Here is a 23,936-nt window from a genome sequence, read left to right as displayed (position 1 = left end):
GCCAGCCAGTCAGATGATTAATCCGTTACATCGTATGCGTCCAGGCTCTGGGTGCCCCCCGGCTGACAGCTGATGGCAATGCTTGGCTCCGTCTAACAATCAGGGCAGCCTCAAAAAACTGCCCCTTACCCGGACACAGACAGTTGGATATAATATTTATTGGCCGAGAGGGATATTCATATTCACACATTGGTACATGTTCCATTGTAAAACCATAAGTTGATACAGCGTCACATACATTAGAACATGTAACATAGCATGACACATTAGAACATGACACATCACATCACATACAGAACATTCATATAGTCAGAGGAGTCAGGCCTAAATCTGATACGAGCCATATGACTTCCAGGAAGGCAGTTCAAAGGTCACACTCACATGTCACCTGGTTTGCATTTAACACTAGATGGCATGGGCACACTACAGTATAACTGTGCAGCCCATTTGAGAGCTAAATGGGTGCATTAGTGAAAAAACAACCTTCAGCTGTGTGTAACTAAACATATCTATACTAAGAAATATGTATCTTGAATTTCCCTTTTCTTGAATTTCCCCTTCAATAAAGTATCTATCTATCTATCTATCTATCTATCATCTATACTAAGAAATCAGGGCTCTTCTGGATTGATATGAATTTAATCACAAAGGACCCTTTCTGTCATTGTTTCTGTAAAAAATGGCTTGATTTCTATGAATTAAAATAAACTGTGTGCACAATATGCAAACAGATTGTTTGAAATAAGCCTGACCCACTACACAAGCTTCACATACAGTAACAGTATGATGATCACTTGGATCATTATGCATTTGAAGTGAAGTGTTTATATGAGGTGTTGTATCCTGAGTGGAATAGAAATAGCTCCACCTAGAGACTGGAAAAGGGGAACTGTCTGTAAACTGGACAAGTATAAGTAAGTATAAGTATATATACTTTTTTGATCCTGTGAGGGAAATTCGGTCTCTGCATTTATCCCAATTTGTGAATTAGTGAACACACACACCGCACACAGTGAATATACAGTGAGGTGAAGCACACACTAACCCAGAGCAGTGAGCTGCCTGCCCAACCAGCGGCACTCAAGGAGGAGTGAGGGGTTAGGTGCCTTGCTCAAGGGCACTTCAGCCGTGGACTTCAAAGTATTGTTGAAGGCAGTAACTGTAGCATTCTTATTCCAATACAGATCAAATGCATTCCAAACACACAACACAAGAGGACAGAGACATTAACAACCAGGCATGGAATTAATCTAAACATGTATACAAATTACTGTGTTTATCTTTACAAAATATAGAAACGGCATATGAAACAGATGAAATAAAAAGAATCATCCTCTTTCCCACTCTTTGTTTCGAAGTTCGACTCTCCTGATTTTACCACTGACTGTCTTTGGAAGCTGATTCACAAACTCAATCTGGAAAAAAAGTCAATTAATTTGATTAGGATTTTTATGAAAACAGAGTCATGTTTTTGGATGATAATGAGTGTAAACTTTCGTTGGTGATTAAAACAGAGTCAATCAGAGTAGTTTTGAGTAACACCTGAATATGCATTTACAACAAAGGTTTGTCTCTACGCACAGATCGAAGCAATTTTAACTTTGCAAGTGCAAGACTGGGTATAAAAAGGAGGAAAGTGGTAAGAATGTGGGCTTTCATCTTGCAAGATGGCAGCAACTGTAATTATAGTAAGGTAATGCATTGCCTGCACAAATAGTCCTACGGACCCACTCAAAAGTATCAAAGAGGTGTAATGATATTTTGAGACTGGTGAGTGAAGTAGCAATTTACTTACAGTAGACATAGTGAGCTTGCCACAGAGGCTATCGCTATATACTATTTCAATATAAATGCATATTCTCGGTCTCAAAAATTACTCAAATGAATGTGTTGGTTTCCAAAAAAAGATTTTGTGAAATGAGACCCTGGACTTTCACCTTGCGTGGGTATTTATAAGGAGCTGTGACTCTCTTCACATGCGCCTGCAGCTCGGCTCTGAGCTCATCATGGTCTCTCGTTTTAAACTCAGAGGACAGCACAACAAAGGCCTTCACTACCTGCAACAGGAGGACAAATAGGCGTTTAGAGCTGGCCCAAACAGAGCTGTACTCAGTTCAGATATAAAAGAACAGGCCTTAATACTGCACTTTAAGGTTGAAGTGTGATAATATCTTTCCTATGTGTGATTATTGATTAACGATGTTTACGGATGTTTATGTTATCAGTAGTGCTAGTTAAGGTGAGACTCCAATAAAGTCTTGTGTACTGTACCTCTCCTCTGACTGGGTCTGGGCTGCTGACCACAGCGGACTCAGCCACAGCGTCGTGCTCAATCAGGGCGTTCTCCACCTCAAATGGACCTATGCGGTACCTGCACCGTCAGATAACACACCAGCGCATTAGAGAACACACACACACACACACACACACAAACCTGATGTATACACGTACAGTATGCATAAAACAGTATGGCTTTGTTAATGCAATTACTGGAACTACAGTATCTAAATGTGTTATGTGGAGCCCAATCTGAATGTGACTCTCTTGCGGGCCACAAAGGACGTAATAAGGCAGTGACTACCCTGCCGAGAGAATGACGTCATCTGCCCTGCCCACAAACCACAGGTAGCCATCCTCGTCCTGGAGTCCTCGATCTCCGGTCAGGTAGAAGTCTCCTCTGAAGCACTCGGCAGTCCTCTGGGCATCGTCCTGAAGAGGAGGAAGAGATGAACACATGGAGAACTCCGCGTTTTAGCCCACAGACTGATACTGTACTGTATGTGTTCCCTGACATCCTAAAGCATTCATTAATCATAAACTAATTAATATGGAGAGATATATTGTTTACATCTGACCGGAGTGAACTCAAACTCACACAAACAACACACAATCATATAGTGAGCCTGAATAGTGCCCTCTGCTGGTCAAGTTCTAAACTGTGTACCTTTAAAGTGTAAGTTTGGCGGAAATTGAAAATAAAGCTATTTTCTGAATGAAAATACATCAACTAAGCCGTGGAGGATGTAATTTTCGCTCATCACGCAGTACAGAGCTAGCACGGGCAGGAACGACAGCCCAAAATCGCAAACAGTGGGTGTGGATGGGGATTGGAGCCACACGCTCTCAAAATCGCATTTTTAAACCACTAACATTGCTCAAAACAGCGCCAAACCTCATCAGTAGCTTGCTCTAGGTGTCTAAACATAAAACGAAGCACCAAACAGTCTGTAAACTTTGGAATAGTCAGTGTACACGTAGAATCAATTCGAGACCCCAATTCCATCTGAAGCACAGAAATGTCTCGCGAGATCTCACACGGAAGCACGGGACCTATTCCTACAGGTAGTCAAAATCGCATTTTTAAACCACTAACATTGCTCAAAACAGCGCCAAACCTCGTCAGAAGCTTGCTCTAGGTGTCTACACATAAAACGAAGCACCAACAACTTGGCTCATGAACCCGACGTTTATAAAAGAAGACTGTTATGAATATAACCCCTTCCAGCTCCTCACGAAGGAAAGTCCACGACCTCTCGTGTGAGATCTCGCGAGACATGTCTCTGCTTCAGATGGGGTGTTGCGGTCTCGAATTGATTCTACGTGTATACTGACTATTCCAAAGTTTACAGACTGATTGGTGCTTCGTTTTATGTGTAGACACCTAGAGCAAGCTACTGATGAGGTTTGGCGCTGTTTTGAGCACTGTTAGTGGTTTAAAAATGCGATTTTGAAAGCGTGTGGCTCCAATCCCCATCCACACCCACTGATTGCGATTTTGGGCTGTCGGTCCTGCCCGTGCTAGCTCTGTACTGCGTGATGAGCGAAAATTACTTCCTCCACGGCTTAGTTGATGTATTTTCATTCAGAAAATAGCTTTATTTTCAATTTCCGCCAAACTTACACTTTAAGGACGCTAAGGAAGATAAGGTGATGCAGTGTTGTGTGTGGCCCAGGGGGTGTTACCGTGTACTCGGTGAACAGGGAGAAAGGCTTGTGAGGTCTCACTCGGATGGCCAAGCTGCCCTCCTTCCCCTGAGGCACAATAGCTCCCTCATCATCTATGACCTCAAGACAGAGAAGCATCCAAACAAGCAAGCAAATGATCATCACATCCACCAATGGAATATTACTATGCAACATTCATGTCATGCCATCATGCTTTTTTTCTTTTTATACTTGTTACTTAAGATGATCATGAACCATGATATAGCATGATATAGTCATATTTCAAATTTGTTACAGGATGTAACCCATGGTTTATGAGGTTATTATAAGTACATCCACATTAAAGAAAACCTTTAAGTTCAAATATGTTTGTGTTTCATTCACACCATTGCTCTACCTGCACATCGTATGCTGGCGATGGCTTGCCAAAAGATCCGGGCTTGATCTTCATCCCCTTGAAAGTCCCAGCAATTAACACCTTGTGACATATATTAAATGTATTATGAGCACGGCCAGGGGGTATGCCAAATGTAACCCAAAATGAACCATTTTATCTCAAACTCCCTCCCCAGCTAAACCCTCTATGGATCCTCCAGCTTGTGCCTGTTGTTAAGCCGCCTCTGTTTGTGCTTTACTAGATTATTAAAACCAATCATTACCATTCTGTCTTATGCAGGAAATACACAGCCATTCATGAAACTGCAGATATGGACACTCTCAATTCCTCCTCCTATCTAGTGTATGAGGAAGCCCCCGGTGAGATGACCTACTGTCTCTGTCTGTCCGTATCCCTCGTAAATGTCCAGTCCCGTGGCCTCCCTCCACCTGCCCATCACTTCTGGGTTAATGGGCTCGCCCGCACACAGGCAGTGCTGCAGGCTGCCGAAGCTGAACCTGCGCGAGCACAACTGGACATACTTAGTGCTTAGTGGACATACTTAGTGCTTAGTGGACATACTTAGTGCTTAGTGGACATACTTAGTGCTTAGTGGACATACTTAGTGCTTAGTGGACATACTTAGTGCTAACACGTCTGGAAGACGGCCACACTGTCTCTGGGACTGTTGAAATAACGACATGATTTGTGTGGGCAGTGATATGTACCTGGACAGGTCCTCTTGAACCAGCATGCGATAGGCAGTGGGGGCAGTGCAGAAGGTAGTTATGGGATAATTGGACAGAGTCTGGTTGAAAAACAACATTGAACGAGTTAGCAGCAAATATTTCACAGTTACTCTTGGTGTATTGCAGCACACAGTCCACAAGAGCTCATCATCAAACTGAACGAAATCTCACTCTCTTTTTTGAGTTTCTTTACATAGACCCTCTGTATCACCCCTTACCTCGAGCACTGTGGATGACTCGAAACGTGGCATGTGGTGGACAAACACACAGGCTCCCTGGATCCAGGGGGCGAAGACGCTGCTCCAGGCTGACTTGGCCCAGCCTGTGTCTGAGGTGTTCCACATCACATCTCTGTGCGTCAGGTCCAGCCAGTACCTTCAGAGTCATTGTGAAGTACGCAAACTTACAATACTGGACATGCTTAAACATGAAAATACATAATTTGCTCGCTTGCAATTGACATACTGCACATGCGCAATAATCATAGTTGTTTAATCATTGAAATGCTAGAAATGTTGAATAAATGTTGATGACTATTTCCTAAGACCAAGAATATGTCCTCAAATGCCCTGTGTAGTCCACACGCACAGTGACACAACTAAAATAACAACTAACAATTAACAAAACAGTTGATGATAATGTAATAGTTGGCAACTAACCAGTTACGATTAATTGTCACAGCACTAGATGGATTAAAAAGATACGTTAAGCCATTACCTGCCATTGACAGTGAGGCCTATTCCATAGCTACAGTGACTATGCTGGGTCATCTTAGGAGAGCCCGTGGTGCCGCTGGTGAAGAATATAGTCATGGCCTCATCACTCTTTGTGTTCACACAAACATGGTCTCCCGACGCTCTCCTTAGATGAAAAGACAAGGACACACATTCAGAGTCAAGGATAGTTCCTCCTCCTCTTCTTCAGCTGATTCAAGTAAAGATGCTTGCAAATGCTCGTTTTGTGTTGTGCTAAAGAATCTTAAGGCCGGTGCCCATCGGACACGTACACAACGCGCCGCAACGATAAAGAAATTAGAACTGCATTGTTTTTAACAGAGCACTACTAGAGCCCACTAGAAACGTCTGCCGCGCAGCAGCCGCACAGGGTAAGAAAACTGTTCTAAAATCCTGCGCGTCGAGCCCACACTGCCGAACGCCGTGTCGGGTGGGCGTCGGCCTTTAGGCTGACATAGACAGTATGTGCATAATATATATATAACACAGCCTTATAATACGTCACTACTGGCCACCTTAAGAGCTCTCCCAAGTTGAGCCATCCCTCTCTGTTTCGTGGGGACACGAGGAGTTTGGACTGCAGAGAGGAGCACTGTGGAGCCACTGAGTCCAGCAGGGGGGCCAGGGACTCGTCCGTCACCACACACTTGGCCCTGGAGGTCTGCAGACGGTGGAGGATGTCCCGGGCAGTGAGCTGAGAGGTACCGGGAATGAGGACCGTACCTGAAGACAACACAACAAGCAGAGAGGTTACTTTGGCCAAAGCAGGACTTGTGGGAGGGCAGAGTGACAGTGTACACAGGAGAATCATTGAAAGATGAAGCATGGATTTAGGGTTAAAGTTCTATTTCATATTTTACTTAGGGTTAGGGTATGATAAATCAGTCATTCTGAATAGACAAACCACAGAGTATTTCCTAAATAATGTAGATGTAAGTATGTGGAAAGTCAGTATGTAAAGACAGTATTCTGGCTTCTAACCTCTTTCAAGTTTTTTTTAAAAGTCTATATTTTGTTTATATTTTTTCCAACTGTCAAATTTACAGCAACATCACCAATAACTTGCTTAAATATATTGCTTTATCAAGGCACCCAAAATGCTTTACAGTAAAGGGGGAACCTCACTAACCACCTGTGTGATGCTACACATTAGTAGTATTAGGGTACTTACTACTTACACACTAACATAGGGTACTTACATCTCAGACAGTTAGTGTTACCACAAATAATATTGGCTCACCTGTTCTTAGACAAGCAATGTTGACCAGCCACCACTCTGGAATTCTGGGTAGTATCAGGAGTACCCTGTCCCCTCTCTGGAGCTGGCACTCCTCTGAGAGAATGTTGGCCAGGCATCTGGAGTGGAACCCCAACTCCTCAAAACTCCACCTGACCTCCTCTCTTCTGTCATTCACCCACCACAGAGCAGGCTGCCCTGACTTCTCTCCCCTCTACAACACAAGAAATGGGTGTAGATTTACAGTATACAGTGCACTGCACTCTTTTGCTGTTAGTGTCTAATGTCATGTTTTAAAGTGACATCGGCATTATACATTCAAAAGTCTGACAGTGAGTCTCCTTGGAGTCCTCCAGCTGTCTATTCTTTAAGTGTGCTCAAGAACACTTTACTGGTCTTGCACGTGGTTCTGTAAAGGGGGAACAAGCACAGTGGCTCAGACCAATCCATACACCCCCATGAGGGGAGGGGTCTCATTTGACAAGTTGCTGAACTCAGCTCAAATATCAAGAGCCAGACACCAGGACTGTGAACTGTCCCTGTGACAGAAATTAGCCCATTTCACAGCATACTGTGTGTCAGTCTAAACCATAAGGAGATGACAGATAGGAAATTATGCACCTATTACAAATAAAACCACATCCATACACTCAAACCGATGCACAGGTTGAGAAAGTAGCTACAAATGTTATTCAACATCTCTTCAATGTAATTTGACCTGCTCATTTACAAATATAGGAGACAATTGACCTCTCAACAGGTAAAAAAATGACTGGCTGAATGTCATGCCTCTTCTTCCTCCGCATGTAGGTGCATGGAAACTAAAGGGAGGGGCAATAGGCTATTTAAAGGGATAGTTCGGGTTTTAAGCAAGGGGGCAGGCATATTCCCGGAAGTAGAAACACGAAATGAGCTGGTGATCAACACTCTGCTAACTCCCTTGGACGGCCATAGATTTCAGATTTTTTTGCGATCCCATAACTTCATGTAACATGTGCCCTTTGTCTCCCTTATAGCTTCTGTGTATTCTATATAGGGTATCGAAGGCAAAATTAATTCACTTCTTCCCCGTATATTACGTTGGTTTCCCGTAAAGAAGTATTTTAGCATGTCTGTTGTAGGGAAGCTAACGTTCGCCCGTAATGTTTGGATAAGAAGCTGAGTGAGCCTGCACGAAAACCATGACGGAGAGTCATTCGCAAGATCAGTGAAAATGCGTGTAGCCTACGGTAGCCTACTGTTTGATATGGTAAAGCATTACCTAGAGGCAAGTACACATAATAATAATATTAAAAAACGAACGTTAACAATTTCAGAGGTTTTCGATCTATCAGACGAGTTACAGCAGGCTAACGTCTGCGAGTCTGCGCAGTACGATGAACAGGAAACGAATTTTTGTTTCAGCCCCCTCTCATTGAGAACGACGGAGTCTGTTTGTCCATTTCTTTTAGGTCTATGGTTTTAAGACACGAAGTTATATGGGTTCCCTGTCAGCAACCAGAGAATGTCTAATAAGGGGAGAAGGACCACTAGCGAAATACTTCCGCATGGTACTGCAACTAGAGGGCGATCGCGAGCAAGTGATGAATGAATGGGTAGCAATGGAGCTGAACCCCCCAGTACCACATTTGTCATTATATAATTTTTTCTCCTAAAATTGCATTAATGCATGCGATGCAGGATAACTTCACTTGACAATCAGCTGACCAATAAAATTTTCAATATGTGTTGTTATTCCTAAAAACCCTTTCAAAGTGTTCATGTCACGTGACACAAGCGAACCACTTTACGGCCATAGACCTAAAAGAAGGTTCAGCTTCACGACGGTCGTAATCGGTCGCGAGTGTCGCGAGCATCCATGAGCTAAATGCTAGCATGTTACAGGGAAAACGGCCCATCCTATGAAAAGCAGAAAGGACATGAGTGACTTTTTATTTCATTTCCAGTGGAAAACCTATACTCAGGTAGCTACTACGACAATGTACATTAAGAAATTAAGTTGTCAACTGTGAAAAAAACGAGTTCTAGCCGCTTAGCCCCATAGACCACAATTCATTTATCACTTGCTCGGCAACGTCCCTAGCGGAATTTCAACAGATTGCAGGAACAATCCGGTACAATGGAGTTAATAGGAAGTGGACCGGCTCTCCCTAAAGGGGCTCTGCAGCAACGTTGTGCATCAGCACTGACTTACCCCCCGACAGCGTACTGTGAGCCGAGATCCAGCCGGTTTTTGATCGTTTTTGATGCTGAAGAAAGTAGTCCGGCAAGTTTCTGGGGTCACGAAAGTAAAGTGTTTTTCTTCTCAAAACCATATGCGTTCAACAGAGTGATATATTTGCACCACAAAAACGTTGTCCAGCTGTCAGTAGCGCGCAGTGATAGGAATCGCGAAAAATAAGTAAGTGATAACGAGGTTTGAATTTTTCCTGGACAACGTTTTTGTGGTGCAAATATATCACTCTTTTGAACGCATATGGTTTTGAGAAGAAAAACACTTTACTTTCGTGACCCAGAAACTTGCCGGACTACTTTCTTCAGCATCAAAAACCGGCTGGATCTCGGCTCACAGGACGCTGTTGCGGGGTAAGTCAGTGCTGATGCACAACGTTGCTGACAGGGAACCCATATAACTTCGTGTCTTAAAACCCGAACTATCCCTTTAAGCATGTCTCCAGTTATTAAAAAATCAAAAGTCATGTGGTACAGAAGCAAGATAATAAGAGAGGAATGTTGGCAAAATGTGATACACTGATCCAGCCGGTATAATCCACAACATGCATGCCAACACAAAATTGCATGTGGTGCAAAGGGCAGATGTCAAATTCAGCCCTGTTTTGCATGCGTAAAAAACCTTCCCAGACAGTCACACTTACTTTACATGAAAATCGTATAGAAAAAGTTTCTTGATGTTACACTCCTCACCTTCTCTTTGGTCTCCCACTCATCCAGCACATCTTTGGCAAAGTTGAAAAACTCAGGAATGTGAGGGTTGTAAAGCTGCCGTAGAGTCTCGTATGAGGTGAAATTTTGTGGAAGAGAACATTTCTTACGAACCTGGTGCCACCAAAACGATTTTGCACATTTGGATTGCACTTGATGAACAAATTGTTCCCTGCATCTTACTTTACGACAAACGTTACTTAGTAAATTCATCTTCTCAAATCGAAACAAAGACGAAGTGCATTATGCAATTATATCTGCCCTTAACACAGTAACATAACTTTGTAAACAATAAGCCCAAGTCAAAAGGTTAAAGTAGCCTAAGTGCATCGAGCGCCGTCTTCGCTAGACGAAAAGTTTCGAGGACGCATTAAAATGCAGTAGCCTATTGTAGCCCGCGCACTGGAAGTCGTCTGAAGGGAAGCCTTGCGCCATAATTTGACCTAGATCAACTTTCCTTCGCAATGAGAATTACGTAACAACTTCCAGATCTGAGCTGCTTTCTAAAGCGATAAGAATGAATGACCACTGGTAGCCTGTGTAAACATAAGGCGACCACATACAGTAGGCTGCGCTGTATCAGTACATTTCCCTGGAAGAATACGTTCTGAGTTTGCGCGATGAAGCCTGGTCGGCCTTGCTTGCTTCTCTTGTTGCAAATTAGGAGAGTGAGATTCGTGATAAATCATACTGATCTTATTTCCAACAAGTCAGACACTGAATTGAGCATTGCATGCATGACTCTAAACTATAAACAAGTAGGCTACTGAGGACACAACTCTTGACTGGGTGGTTGCTCTTCATACTCTGAGCTATTCACTGAGGTAGATAGATAGATAGATAGATAGATAGATATACTTTATTGATACCCAAAGGGAAATTCAAGATGGTGAAATTCAAAGTGAAAGATATATTGCAATCGCTGAATGTGTAGTGGAGTGGAACACATAGCCTACCGAACTTGTAATGTTCTAGAGATTTTGGAATTTCTTGAAATAAAACATAGCATCAGTGCATAGAGCAACATAGCATTATAAAAGTAGTAAGAATAATATAGATGCAGTGTAATTAACAGAATATATTATAGTAGAATATTGCTATATAAGTGTAATTACAGCAGGCCTACAGTAGCCTATGTACATTTATAAATAAATAAATAGAACACTATGGGTGGGATAGTGCAATGGAGGGGTACCTCTGATTCGTGTGCGGAGAGAGGGTTTATTACATAGGTATAGCCTAATAAAGCTTATTATATATGTGGTTTATTAGGCTTGCAGTCACGAATATAGGGAAGCAAGTCATAGGCTACACTGCACCACCCAATACCATTGTGCATCACGTTACACTAGGCTATTTCACGTTTATCTAGCTGAAAGGTGCATTGTTATATGGGTGCACTATTTAGGACATTTATTGTGAAGTTTCAGTGTTATACGATGCTACTTTTAATGTGAAAACTCGTCAGCAAGATGTTACCGGAAAGTCGTCCCCAAATGTACAATGCTTACTATGATTGGATGAGATTGCACAGTATCCAATCAACTTCCTGCTGTGTGCCTCAGGCTATCGTGTTGTTTGAGGGGCACCGGTGGTAACACGTGTATATTCCTTTAGGTATAGTAGGCTATGTATGTGTTTCTTTATTTGTTGGAGTGTCAGTGCACCGAAATATAGTAGCGACAACTCTTATTCGTGTTAGGATGTTTCGGCTGTAGCCTGTATTGACGCTGACATAACTTCAGAGGTAATATCTCGGGCTACACAGAAGAGGAGGAAGAAGACGGATGCTTCAGCGTATGTTAACTGTCATTTCATCAAATGTAAGCAAACAAGGTAGCCTAAATCAAGCCAGAGAACAGTGTTATGTTACAGATTCTGTACCAGTTCATAATGCAGTGAATGGCATGTTATATGTTTTAATCACTCGTAAAGCCTTGCCGATCTGGATGATGTTTGAGCAAGCATCAACAATGTTTTAAGACAAGCAGCAATATGTGACAGGTTTTTTTGTGTCTCCTGTCAGGATGGAGTATCTACCTAACTCCAATTCGAGATACAAAGATGTGGAGTACTGGGACGAGCGATATAAGACCGAACAGAGTTTCGAGTGGTTTGGAGACTTGTCCAAATTCCATCACCTACTCCAGTGTCATGTCAACAAAGAAGATTCCATATTAGTTCTTGGTGAGTCATCCAACAATCAGTCACCGCCTAGTCTACCTGTAGCCTAAGCAAAAATATGTGATGATCCTTTGTATTGGTTTGTGTCTTGTTAAACACTGGATATTCAATTCACTTGTAGTAGTGGCTATGACATATGGTATCATGGACATTATGAAACACTGAGCATATGCACAAGTTGATGAAGTTTTCCAGGTTTTCCCAGGTGCCATCACATACTGTATCACCATCATCAGCAGATTCAAGGCACCTTTGGTGAACAAAGTTATAGGCTAAAGCTTGATTATCACACATAGCGTAATCAGTGTTATTTGGGGGTGTTATTTCACTCCTTTCAGATATCAGGAGTGGTGAACAGAGTAGTGACTTCATGCAGAGTCTTGGGCCTCAGAGAAGTATAAAAAAAGAATATCTACTTTTTTGATCCCGTGAGGGAAATTCGTTCTCTGCATAATGCATTTAACCCAATTTAACCAAATTAGTGAACACACACAGCACACAGTGAACACACAGGGAGGTTAATCACACACTAACCCAGAGCAGTGAGCTGCCTGCCCAACCAGCCGCGCTCGGGGAGCAGTGAGGGGTTACAGTAGGTGCTTTGCTCAAGGGCACGTCAACCGTGGACTGGTCGGGGATCGAATCGGCAACCCTCCGGTTACAAGCCCGAAGCCCTAACCAGTAGGCTGCGGCTGTAATAGTAGTGGCCAGTAGTGGGCTCCTGTGGGTTGTCATGTCAAGTACTGTATGCTCAACATTCCAACACTGGCATGGTTGCTGAATGATATTATAGAAATTTGGTGGTTGTGTGTGTAGAGAATTTCCTTGCAAAATGTTGATTAAGAGGGAGAATATCTCAAGACTTATTGTGGTAGCCTATGCAAATAAACAAACAAACACACCAAACATCTTTTTAAGGTTGCTGTTGTTCAAATCAAAGATTTTGCTTGGCCATAAAGATCACCCCTAGTAGGCCAGTCAATCTAGCGTTTGACCCATAACTAATTGCAATAGTAATCATTCAAAGTTTTTTGTGATCCCTAGGTATATCTAATTAACATATAAAAAATCTACCCATTTATATTTAGTGGAACATACTTTTTTTCAAGGTCAAAGGTAGCAATTTCCAATGCATTTTTCCATTGGGATTTGCTACTGGTGAAATGGGTAAAATTTTAAACTATAGATATCGAATTGAAACTTTCACAGTTGTTTACTCACATTAAGGCAAAGATTTTTTGTATTGCAAGTTTTCTGAAATGTGATGTTTAGATATGCAAATGAGACCAGTTTTACCTAAATATACAATAATTTGCATATATTTCTAGAAAACTAAATCTGAACAATAGGTACAGTCAGCTTCAAAATAATTGCTGCAATTTGCTTCTATATTGGATACCAAAAGCCTATGCAAAGGGAATATTAGATATTACTTCATATCACCTCAGAAATGAGGAAATCAAGTCAAGTCAAAATCAATGCGTTTCAATGGAAGTACATTATAGAACAAATGATTGTCAATGATATGGTATGATGGAAGTATCTCAGTGCATGCCAACTCACTTGATATGTTGTCTAATGGTCAATATCTTCCTTATGTGACTTGGCATGCATTGAGATACTTTCATCATACCATATCATTGACAATCATTTGTTCTATAATGTACTTCCATTGAAACGCATTGATTTTGACTTGACTTGATTTCCTCATTTCTGAGGTGAAATGAAGTAATATCTAATATTCCCTTTGCATAGGCTTTTGGTATCCAATATAGAAGCAAAATGCAGCAATTATTTTGAAGCTGACTGTACCTATTGTTCAGATTTAGTTCTCTAGAAATATATGCAAATTATTGCATATTTAGGTAAAACTGGTCTCATTTGCATATCTAAACATCACATTTCAGAAAACTTGCAATACAAAAAATATTTGCCTTAATGTGAGTAAACAACTGTGAAAGTTTCAATTTGATATCTATAGTTTAAAATTTTACCCATTTCACCTGTAGTAAATCCCAATGGCAAAATGCATTGGAAATTGCTACCTTTGACCTTGAATAAAAGTATGTTCCACTAAATATAAATGGGTAGATTTTTAATATGTGATGCAGGAGGGTTTAAGGATCAATAAAAAGTATGAACCATTACTATTGCAATTAGTTACAGGTTTGGCCCTTTTTTGAGCTAGATTGACTGGCCTATAACCCTTATGCTCTTAGATTCTCAGCCATTCACATGCTTCATACAGTATGTGTAAGAGCCAATGGATACTTTGTGTCTGCTGTTTCCAAAACCGGCTAGGCTACACTCTTAGAAATAGGTACTATATACTGTAGAACCAAAAACCATGCTTGATATATGGCATCCCTAAATGGTACCATAACCAAATACCATTTTGAAGGGTCCATTAAAGCCTGTCTGGCTCTATGTAACACCCCAGGAACTCTTTTTTTAAGTGTAATGAATGTAAAGTTTGAAGCCTCTCTGACTCAGTGCTATGGTCAGTTTTGTTTCTCCGTGCATAATAACTGTGGCAAACGTAGTCTCCAGTTGGCACATAGTCCAAGTATACCTTGTGCAGTCTTGAGCTTGACAGCCTGAGGTTTTCTCCGAGTGGCAGAGATCCTCCTCTGATTACTCTGAATGCAATTAGCTCAGGCTGAGTCTAGTTACCGAATGACCAGGGGAAATCTACAGTATAGCTTTCCACAATCCTGCAGTTACACCCCTGCTTTCTCTGCTTTAGAAGCAGCATGTTGATTGGCTGAAAGTCAAAGTCCTTTTAGGCAAGTTCCTCTTTTCAGTGGCCGTACTGCAATGCATTTGGGCACTTAACGGGCGTCTATTTCAGGCAGAGCTGAGCGTGCACAAGGCTTCATGACACCATGCTCCCGCCAACGGCAAGACCACAACACATCATTTGCACAATGTATTGACATCAGCTTTTAGCGACGGAAGGGGCGGAATATGTGTAGACAACTGCTGTGTTTGCGTTAACATACTCCATATATTTCTATGGGATATTCTTTTTGAGTGCTGTGTCCTCTCATTAGAAAGTCTCTGGGTATACTACGAAAACAAGTTAAGTGGTATTCGGAGCCTAAAGAATAAGGTGCATTAACATTTGGCAAGCAGAAGCAAAAATAGGAGGCAATGACTGTGTTTCTTGCCATTTTGTCTACAGTTTAATGTTAACAATTGACAAAAAAGACTAGCCAGAAACATTTGCCTCTGTTTGTCAAATTTAAGCACAAGGTTAGAGGTTGAACGATATGGACGATATATATCTATGGGAGATGCTGATCTTTAGCAACCAGGGTCCGATGGCTGATGTATAATGCTGATTTTTTATTTTTTTGTCCCCCCCCCTCTATTTGCATGATAAAGAATGACAAGATTAGGAGAATTTAAGCATTTCAGTTTTCTCCCAGGAACAGTATCACTCACCTCCAGGAAATACGTAAGGCCAAAGTTCTTCAATTACTGTTGGATTTATTTCTCTATCTTTAATTAATCTTTAATCCACTGTCAAACTGTTTAAAAGCAGTAGGAAAACACAATAAATAGACAATGCAATCACACAATTAAAAGAGCATATAAATCAATGAAATAAAGCATCATTAATACACAAGCATACTGAATACAAACTGAGAGGGAAAGTTATGCAGATATAAAACTTGGGACTCAGAGGTACGGAAGAGCAATAGGGCCACGGAGTAATATGTTTATTCTACTGTAAATCTCTGAGAAAAAAAGTCAAAATTTTCGAGAAAAAAGTCAAAATATTCATTGAGTTCAGTCAATGTAAACTACAAAAATTGATTCATGGTGAGGATTGAACCTGGGTCTATTGAGTGCAAGACGAGAGTGCTAGCGTTGCACCACTCAACGCTGTACGTTCCATGGAACAATCATGAAGTTTATGGCCGCCTTCTACAGACTTCTGACTTCTGACTGCCCTATTGCTCTTGATTGATTTGACATCTCAAGTCTCTCACTCAGGTGAAGTGTACAACAATAAATGTATCCATGTGAACCCTGACCAATATGATGTCACTTCCTATTAATCAATCATAACAAGTAAGACATTGAATGCAATTCATATGCTGAAAATGTAAAACAAATATGTATCAAAGAGTTTAATGAACAAGCAAAAAAAAAAACCCATGGAATTTAAACAAGCTAAAAACAGTGACAAGCTCCTTTTGCTTGTCAGTTAGTTAATATTAGGCTACAGCTTAATAATATTACCCAATCACTGTGTTTGCGATGTACTGTAGCCTGAAATAAAGTTTAATTTCTCATACTTAGCTCACCAATAAAGTACTTGGTCTACAAAGGCATCCTAACTAATTGTGGATGATGCTACATGGCTTCACATCCCAAAAATAGGCCTAATGAAGTCCTTTACTGTTTTCTCTGACAGACTACCATATGAAATGATAGAGGGGGAGTCCCCCCTTCCCTTTGCCCTTTTGGAAATGCTGCTGGCACAGATATGTGTACAGTATTAGGGCAATTAACTAACTCACACGTGTAGGCTATAGCATTCAGACCAAACAGAGAGCTAATGGACTTTGAGGAGCAACTGTTCCAATTTCACCCAAAGCGGTGTGAACAGCACTTTTTAGGCATACCAAGATGGTCAGCATACAAATCCACGCAATGTCTATTATGCTTGGTGTTTTGCCCATGCGATGGTCTAAGCCTAATTCGGTTGTTAATTCCGACGTCACAGGCCCAACAGCTTTTTCGTCAAAAAAGTTTAATAACCAGCCAGTTTTTGCAACTTGTAAACCTGGTCTCAATCTCCTTTTTTACTGAGGATGAAACAAAACCACTTGACTTTAACAGAGTAATTACTGTAGATGTGCAGACAGATTATACAAACAAGGGTAACGGCCAGGAATAGTTGTATCCGTAAAGAGATTTATTAGCCCATTATTGTATTATCAGCCCATGATTGTATTTGCTCCAACCATTCACTAATTTAGCTGAATCTAACTCCTCAGCCATGTAGATGAGCTAAGTAGTGAAATGACCTGTGCCAAATGCACAGGTAGAAACAATACATGGTAGGACTTTTACCCTCTGAAGCCGGACTTTTACACCTCTACTGAAAAATACATTATTCTGTTTTCGTATGCATCCACAGCACTGTTTCTTACAATAACACCTCTCATGTACTCTGCTCCCATGCTGTAAGGTCCTTACCTGAGAAAAGGCTGCTTTGTACCCTAATATTCTTGCAAATGCTGTTGAATCTTGTGAACTCTAGAGGGCACTGTTGTGTCATAAATAAATGCAGTGATGAACTCTATCTCGTGCTGTCGTACTCTGGTTTCCTTGCACATGCTGCGTTCATCTTCTTCCTTACTGACATCCATTTGTTTCCATTGTGCCAGTATTTTCATATACGTTGAATGCATAAAACAATGTTTGTGATGCTAGGCATACTCAAATGTGTCACTCATTAATCTGCTAGAGCAACTCACTAGCCACATTTTAAAAATGGTAAGAATGAAGCACCGATCATAGCAGACTATTCATACAGCTTGTATATTCTTACAAGATCAGCTCAGATTGACATCCACATGATTTTTATTCAAAGCAATGGACAGTGCAGATATGTACGTGTACGTGTGCTCCTCAGTAATAAGCAAGCATTGCTTGACCTTGTTCCTACTGTAGCTCCTTTCAGCGTTGAACTAGTCAAATACAGGTATAGGTATTTGACGATTATAGAAATGTCTATACCCTGTTGTGTATTTAGGGAGATCCCATGTCACCCTGAAATATTTCACCAGTTAATCAGTGCAGTTGAAATGGTTGAATATATTAGAGAGGAAGAACTAGCGATATACTGGGCGAATAGGAGGATGTTTTCAACGCATACAATAACACCAACTGTATCTGCAGTTCCACCATGTACTCCTAGGGGTCAGTGTGGCTGCAGCGTGCACCTTCCTCTCCTGCAGAGAGGTGGGCTACACAGTGCCTTCACGCCAGCACTGGAGGGGGAGAGGGGGAAGGGCGGGACATTGGTGTCGGGGATTGACAGCACCGTGCCACCCAGCTCGTCTCTGAGGGCAGCAGCAGTGCTGGAAGTCCCGCGACGTCTCCCTCCTCAATTTTTTCCCCCACTTTTCCAAAGAATAGACTTGGCTAACTGCAAGAAATATGCTCTCCCTCATACAGGTCTGGCTGTAGCCTCTGGCCAAATGGTGATCGTGTGACTGCAATTGTGTTTATTGACTGCTGTGTTGTTTGATGTGAAAGTGGTATAGATCGGTTAAGTGTCCCACCGCCTCTCTCCCACAGTTCCTCATTTCGGCAGATGGAGCACAGATCTCCCTGTGCTTTGTTGGGAGTATGATGGTACTTGCCCACACACACACACACACACACACACACACACACACACACACACACACACACACACACACACACACACACATACACTCAGACACACACAGACAAAGGCTACACTGCTGCGCCGATGACATATGTTCATATGTTCTGCCCAGCACCCACTGACATATGCGTGCATATGGACGGCCTATAGCTACAGCTAAACATAAACAAAACACGTGTCACAGCAGTGGCTGGTCTAAAGCTGTCACGGGGAATCCTTCAACCTGTGTTGGAGAGCGGGAGAGAGAGATGGAGAGAGAGAGGGAGATGGAGAGAGATGGAGGTGCAGGCTATGGAGCATAGAATGAGGAGGAAGAGAGATGTACAGTAGAGTGTGAAAGAAAGAAAGATGGCACGGCAGAGTCAAGGATGGGAGTGTGTGAGTGTGAGAAGAAGCAGAGAAGGAGAGATGATGAGGGGAATTTAGGGAGAAAGAAAGAGCAGGAGGCGGTGGGGACGAGAGAGTGATGGAGCTCCATCTGAATGCTGGCCCACAGAGGAGTGTGTAAATGAGGAATCCGTTTTCACCATGCACACCACTGGAGGTCATTTCCATTAGGGCAGTAATTGACTGTTCAAGGCCCCACTGCCCAGTGTTGTGGAGAGAGAGAGGGACAAGGAGAAGGAGAGAAGAAGAGAGGGAAGGAGGGGGAGCAAGAGGCTGCAGAATGCTGATGAGCACTGTTGTGATTTGTTCCTCTTCCACTCTTGTCTTTGCCTCTCCTCCTGCGTCCCTGTGCACTGTGTCTGTCTTTGACTTTCTGTGGCTCCACTGAGACCTGGTGCTCTGTGGCACTGGCTGTGCTGGTGTCCTTGTGGCATGTTGGCTTTGCCTTTCTTTCTTACTTTCTTTCTTTCTTTCTTTCTTTGTCTTTTCCCAGCATTTCCTAGTTCACCTTTTAATGGATGTGGGTCTATAAATCTTGGTCTCCTGTAATACTTTTCTCCTGTGTCTCTCTCACACACACACACACACACACACACACACACACACACACACACACACACACACACACTTACTGTACACCTCCCCTTACATGTGTAATCACCTCCTGACGTCACATTCGCCTGAATTCTTCCATTCCAGATTGGATCCCTCACACATTTGCTGTCGGGACCTAAGACTGCTGCTGGCGAAGTCAGTTTCTATTCAGCCTTCAAAATGTAGCTGTTTTAATTCACTGATGGATGGATAGATGTGTTATTGCTGAGAGCATCTAATGGCATGATCTACGGGAGAGCCTTGCATTCAGTGAGTGAAGAATGCTCTGTTTTTGTGAGAATTTGTGAACTCGTTGATTCAGAAAAATGGGACAAGCTTTTTTTCTTCTTCCCTTAGTGAATGCACTTCTGTTATGATAACTCTCACTAAATAGCTTGGATGCTCCATCATAGCTCCCATCACCCTTAGCCACGAGCGCTCAGTAGTCGAGGCCTTGAGATGGAGAGGTAGGATGGAGACAAAGGGAGAAACAAACATTCGGGGGAACAGAGGCACAGGAGGCCTGGCGGCGTTGTCGTGCCGACTTGGCGGCGTCTTCAAAGCCCCTCCCTGGCGGGAGCCCACTCCGGTCGGCCCTCTCAAAATGATGCCCAGGAAGCGGAACTCGCCTGCCAGTCACTGAGCTGCCGTCTGCCCATGCGACTCCGAAGGTATTTCTGGCCTGCTGGAGCTGTGAAACTGAGCCAGCGCTCCAACTGCAACTGCACAGCTCTCCAGGATAATAATCTGGAGATGTGGCCAATGAGTTTATTTAGGCACTTTCAGTTCTCACCCACAAACTAGTTTTTCTTCAGGTTTTTTTTTTTTTTTGTGGTAGTGTTTTGCTTTGCTCCTTAAAGCTCCTAGCCTGGCTCCGTCCGTCTACGTACTTCCACTCAGTTTCATTTTGCTTCAGCAGTAGACTGCCACAGGTGAGCTTTCAACAGGTTTCTTGTGTAGAACACCAACCGAGAGTCACCAACCAACCAGTGAATTGAGAGTCAGTGATTGGTTTAAGGAACTCCAGTTTCACCAAGAATTTCACCACATATTCTAAGATCTTGGTCTATTGAGGTTTCCGGACCACGTCACTATTCCTTACTGTTCCCATAACAACCAGCATTGGAGTGTAGATTGTGGGCACGTTTTCATGATCCTTAGACCCTTCTGACTATTTCAAGGTACATATTTAGCATTTTTGAGCATTCCGGTCAACCTTATACCAGGTGTGCGCCTATTATTTATTCTGTTGCTGTTGGCCGGTCGCTACGGACACTCATCAATACGTCAACGACACGTCTCTTTATGCCGACAGGACTCGATCCCCATATTGCGCCAATTACATGAACTACGACACACTGTCTTGCTCCGCCATTTATAACCTTTGACCGAACCATACGCTGTTCCAGCCAAAACAAAAACATTTCAAGAAGGGTGAAATTGATTGACAGCTGAGCTCGAGTTATGGACTGTGCCTTTAACTCTCTCCCAGGCCCTAATGGAGGTTGATGCAGCGTGAGGCACAGCTCAAGCAGTCTGCCAAGGTCTGTTCGTCCCCCTGGAGAGCATCTGATTTGCCTTGTGTTGTTGCTGCTGCTGCTTCTGATGTTGTTGACTCACTCGCTCCATCAGATGTGAGACCGCTGGTCTTAACCAATCCATTGATTTATCGATCCAATTAGGCTTATCTCTCGCCCCTAACGGAGTGGCTTAATCTGTGTTTGAGGCCTGATGAGGAACAAGTAGGGCTCTTACCCTGAGCTCACACCAGCTCCACACGCCAGCCAGACTGGCAGATCGATGCTTTTACACCCAGTGGTGCCCATGGCCCAGGTAATGGCTGTCTGTGCTGGAGCACTGTGGTTTAGGGTTAGTTTTGCAATCTCTCTCTCTCTCTCTCCATCTCTATCTCTCTCTCTCTATATATCTATGTGCGTGCTTACCTCTGTTATACCTGTGACCTGTGTTTACATTACATTGGCTGACGCTTTTTAACCAAAGCGACATACAACATGGTAACATGTCACCTGTGTATGATATAGGCCTACATACTTATTGCATGCCTCAGTGTACATACACATGCAAGCTACATAGATATTTACGTAACAGCGAGTAGATATGGCATGTGATGTTCCGTACTGTATGTACGCTGTACACTGTGTCAGGGCCTGATGGGCATTCGTTGGCATATGTTCTGGGTGTGTGTGTGGTGTGTGTGTGTGTGTCACCCCTCACCCATGTCTGACCTCTGCTGTCGTAAGTGCTAACATCATTTAGTAGCACACTCTCTGGTGTACTGCCGAGTGGTTTACGGCATGGCCAGACAGGGGTCTTTTGTAGCCCATGATGCTGATGCTGGTGTTGTTGCCGGGGGCGACAACAGCGATAATGATGATGGTGGTGATGATCATCACGATGATGCTGATGCTGCTGTTGTTGCTGCGGGCGATGAAGACGATGATGATGATGGTGGTGGTGGTGGTGGTCATCACCGATGATGTAACCATGACGACATGCAGCTGAGACACCACTTGCGGCGTTGCGGTGTGTGTCCGTGTTTTGTGTTTTGAGTGTGTGTGTGAGTACTAGCATTCCGTGATTACTCCCTGGAATCACCCATCATTGGCTTTAAAGAACAGTCTCTCTCTCTCTCTCTCTCTCTCTCTCTCTCTAAGAGGCCGCTGCGGTGGCCATAGCCCCTGGCTTGCTGCAACATGCCTAATGCATCGAGAGGGTTCTGGATGTTCTTTTCCTTCCCGCTCTCCCGCGCTTCCCTCCGCTCTCTTGTCCCGTCGGTGCGGAGCCTGAGGGAGGGACCGTCCTGCCTCCATTAGTCTGCTCAGCGCACAGCTCCAGCACTTGCACACTCACACACACGTGTGTGTGTCCATACTTTGTGTATGTGAATGGTATTGTAAGTCCATGTATGTGTGTATGTATAAAGTATTTGTGCCTTGGAGTGTTTTCTCCTTAGTGTTGTCTCCTCAGCATCTGGGCCACCTCCTCTGGTTGAGAGTGTGCAATGCACAGCGCTTCTCACTCGTGCTCTGTGTTTGTTTTTTTGTTGTTACTGACTGAGCTCACTATTCCTCGAGTACAACAATTGCCTCCTTCGTGGATATATTTATATTTTTTATATACTTTTTTTGGAGCTGCCCATGGTGGATGTGTCTGAATCTAGCCTGTATCTTGTTTGACTAACTTAGTCACCGAGCATCGTACTGTACCTGCACTATATCTGCCTCCCGTAAGACTCACCTGTTATCTCCTGCTTCACTGGATTACAGTACATGTTATGGGATGCCTGAGTCCACCACTTACTCACAGGGATGCGGTCAGTCCTGCTCGCTCGTCTTCTGTCTCCATCCTCATCAACAGAGGCAGCAGTAGGCCCTGTTCACTTTTCTCCCACATCAGCCGTTTCCCTCGGCCTCCCCTGGCCAGTGCACCTCGCCCTCGCCCAGTCCAACGCTGCAGTGCATTACTTTCCACAGCGATTGCAGATATGGTCAGAACATCTTGACTCTGCTCCAGCCACTCTGCTGAAAGCGCGCTGGCCTGACGATATCTACTCCCCTAAAGTCCTAGAGAAAGTTGTTGCCTCTCAATAATGTGCCCACTTGACCACTGATAGCCTTTTATGACCCTTTCCAATCAGGTTTACTACCAGGATTAAGAATATGTGTGTATACTGTATACAGTATACCTGTATATGTTTGTCAGTGTGTCAGCAAATTAATTGTTTATATATACAGTATGTGTGTGGTGTGTGAGAGAGTGAGTGTGTACTACTCTCTCCTAGCATGAGCTGGCTCATGAGTACTTGTCCATGGCTATGGTGGAGGCCCTGGAGCAAGAGGAGCAGGCAGACAGGCAGGCAGAGTGAGCGTGCGAGGTGGCGCTCCTGCTCTCTGTCTGTAATGATGCTCAGTGTTACACAAGCACCTGATGTCTCCACGCAGTGCTGGCGGTGTGTGGGAGGGAGCACCTCCGTCATGATGCCCTCACCTCTCACCTGTTAGCTCACCACTCGCCTGTCTTCTGTGGTGGGAGAGTAATTGGCAGTGTGTGGGGCCCTGTGGAGGTTGGGTGCGGGTGTCATATGGGGCATCACCATACCACGTCATATGTTCATATCAGCTCAACTCCACCCGACTCTACTCGATTTTGGTACCGGGTGTTCCTTTTCCACTGCAACAAAGTACCAAGAAAACAACTGTAATATCATTAACACTGAGTATCATTACAGACAGAGAGCAGGAGCGCCACCTCGTCCGCTCACTACACGAGTAGAGAGTGGAGTGGAAACCCCCCAATAGATATCAGAGATGGGGACGAGTTGTCAGACAATGATATTTTCGTGGAGCAAACT

General features: G+C 43.2%; 2 protein-coding genes across 3 annotated transcripts in view; one reads left to right on the top strand and one right to left on the bottom strand.

Annotated features, from left to right (window-relative positions):
• Positions 1-575: 575 nt before the first annotated feature.
• Positions 576-10,450, bottom strand: acsm3 (acyl-CoA synthetase medium chain family member 3). The gene is made up of 13 exons (XM_062518686.1): positions 9,967-10,450; positions 7,045-7,255; positions 6,320-6,527; positions 5,788-5,931; positions 5,289-5,445; positions 5,050-5,129; positions 4,716-4,839; positions 4,343-4,423; positions 3,964-4,065; positions 2,582-2,709; positions 2,272-2,371; positions 1,938-2,057; positions 576-1,415 (listed from the first exon to the last, which is right to left on the bottom strand). Exons 1-13 carry the CDS (start codon positions 10,195-10,197, stop codon positions 1,329-1,331), a joined length of 1,773 nt encoding a protein of 590 aa, XP_062374670.1. The 5' UTR covers positions 10,198-10,450; the 3' UTR covers positions 576-1,328.
• A 1,122-nt stretch (positions 10,451-11,572) lies between these two features.
• The window catches only part of ece2a (endothelin converting enzyme 2a), a 117,630-nt gene continuing 105,266 nt past the window's right edge, over positions 11,573-23,936 (top strand). Inside the window, exons 1-2 of one of the 2 annotated variants that reach the window (XM_062553962.1) lie at positions 11,573-11,781; positions 12,011-12,171. In XM_062553962.1, coding sequence (XP_062409946.1) covers positions 12,012-12,171 — 160 coding nt within the window. In that variant the 5' untranslated portion in view covers positions 11,573-11,781; position 12,011. Of the gene's footprint in view, positions 11,808-12,010; positions 12,172-23,936 lie in introns of both variants that reach the window. The other variant, XM_062553952.1, reaches the window with a different exon arrangement.

Source organism: Sardina pilchardus, chromosome 2, assembly GCF_963854185.1.
Source record: "Sardina pilchardus chromosome 2, fSarPil1.1, whole genome shotgun sequence".
NCBI lineage: Eukaryota > Metazoa > Chordata > Actinopteri > Clupeiformes > Clupeidae > Sardina > Sardina pilchardus.
Note: the sequence above shows the minus strand (reverse complement) of the source record. Positions and strands in the feature narration are given on the sequence as shown.

What these genes read in the sequence shown, in the direction of transcription:
- acsm3 (XM_062518686.1), bottom strand. Translation starts at nt 10,197, where the DNA reads ATGAATTTACTAAGTAACGTTTGTCGTAAAGTAAGATGCAGGGAACAA. An exon ending in AGTGGGAGACCAAAGAGAAG is followed by an intron (nt 7,256 to 9,966) that starts GTGAGGAGTGTA and finishes CTTGTGTTGTAG; the next exon opens with AGGGGAGAGAAGTCAGGGCA. An exon ending in AGTCATCCACAGTGCTCGAG is followed by an intron (nt 5,130 to 5,288) that starts GTAAGGGGTGAT and finishes TTTTTCAACCAG; the next exon opens with ACTCTGTCCAATTATCCCAT.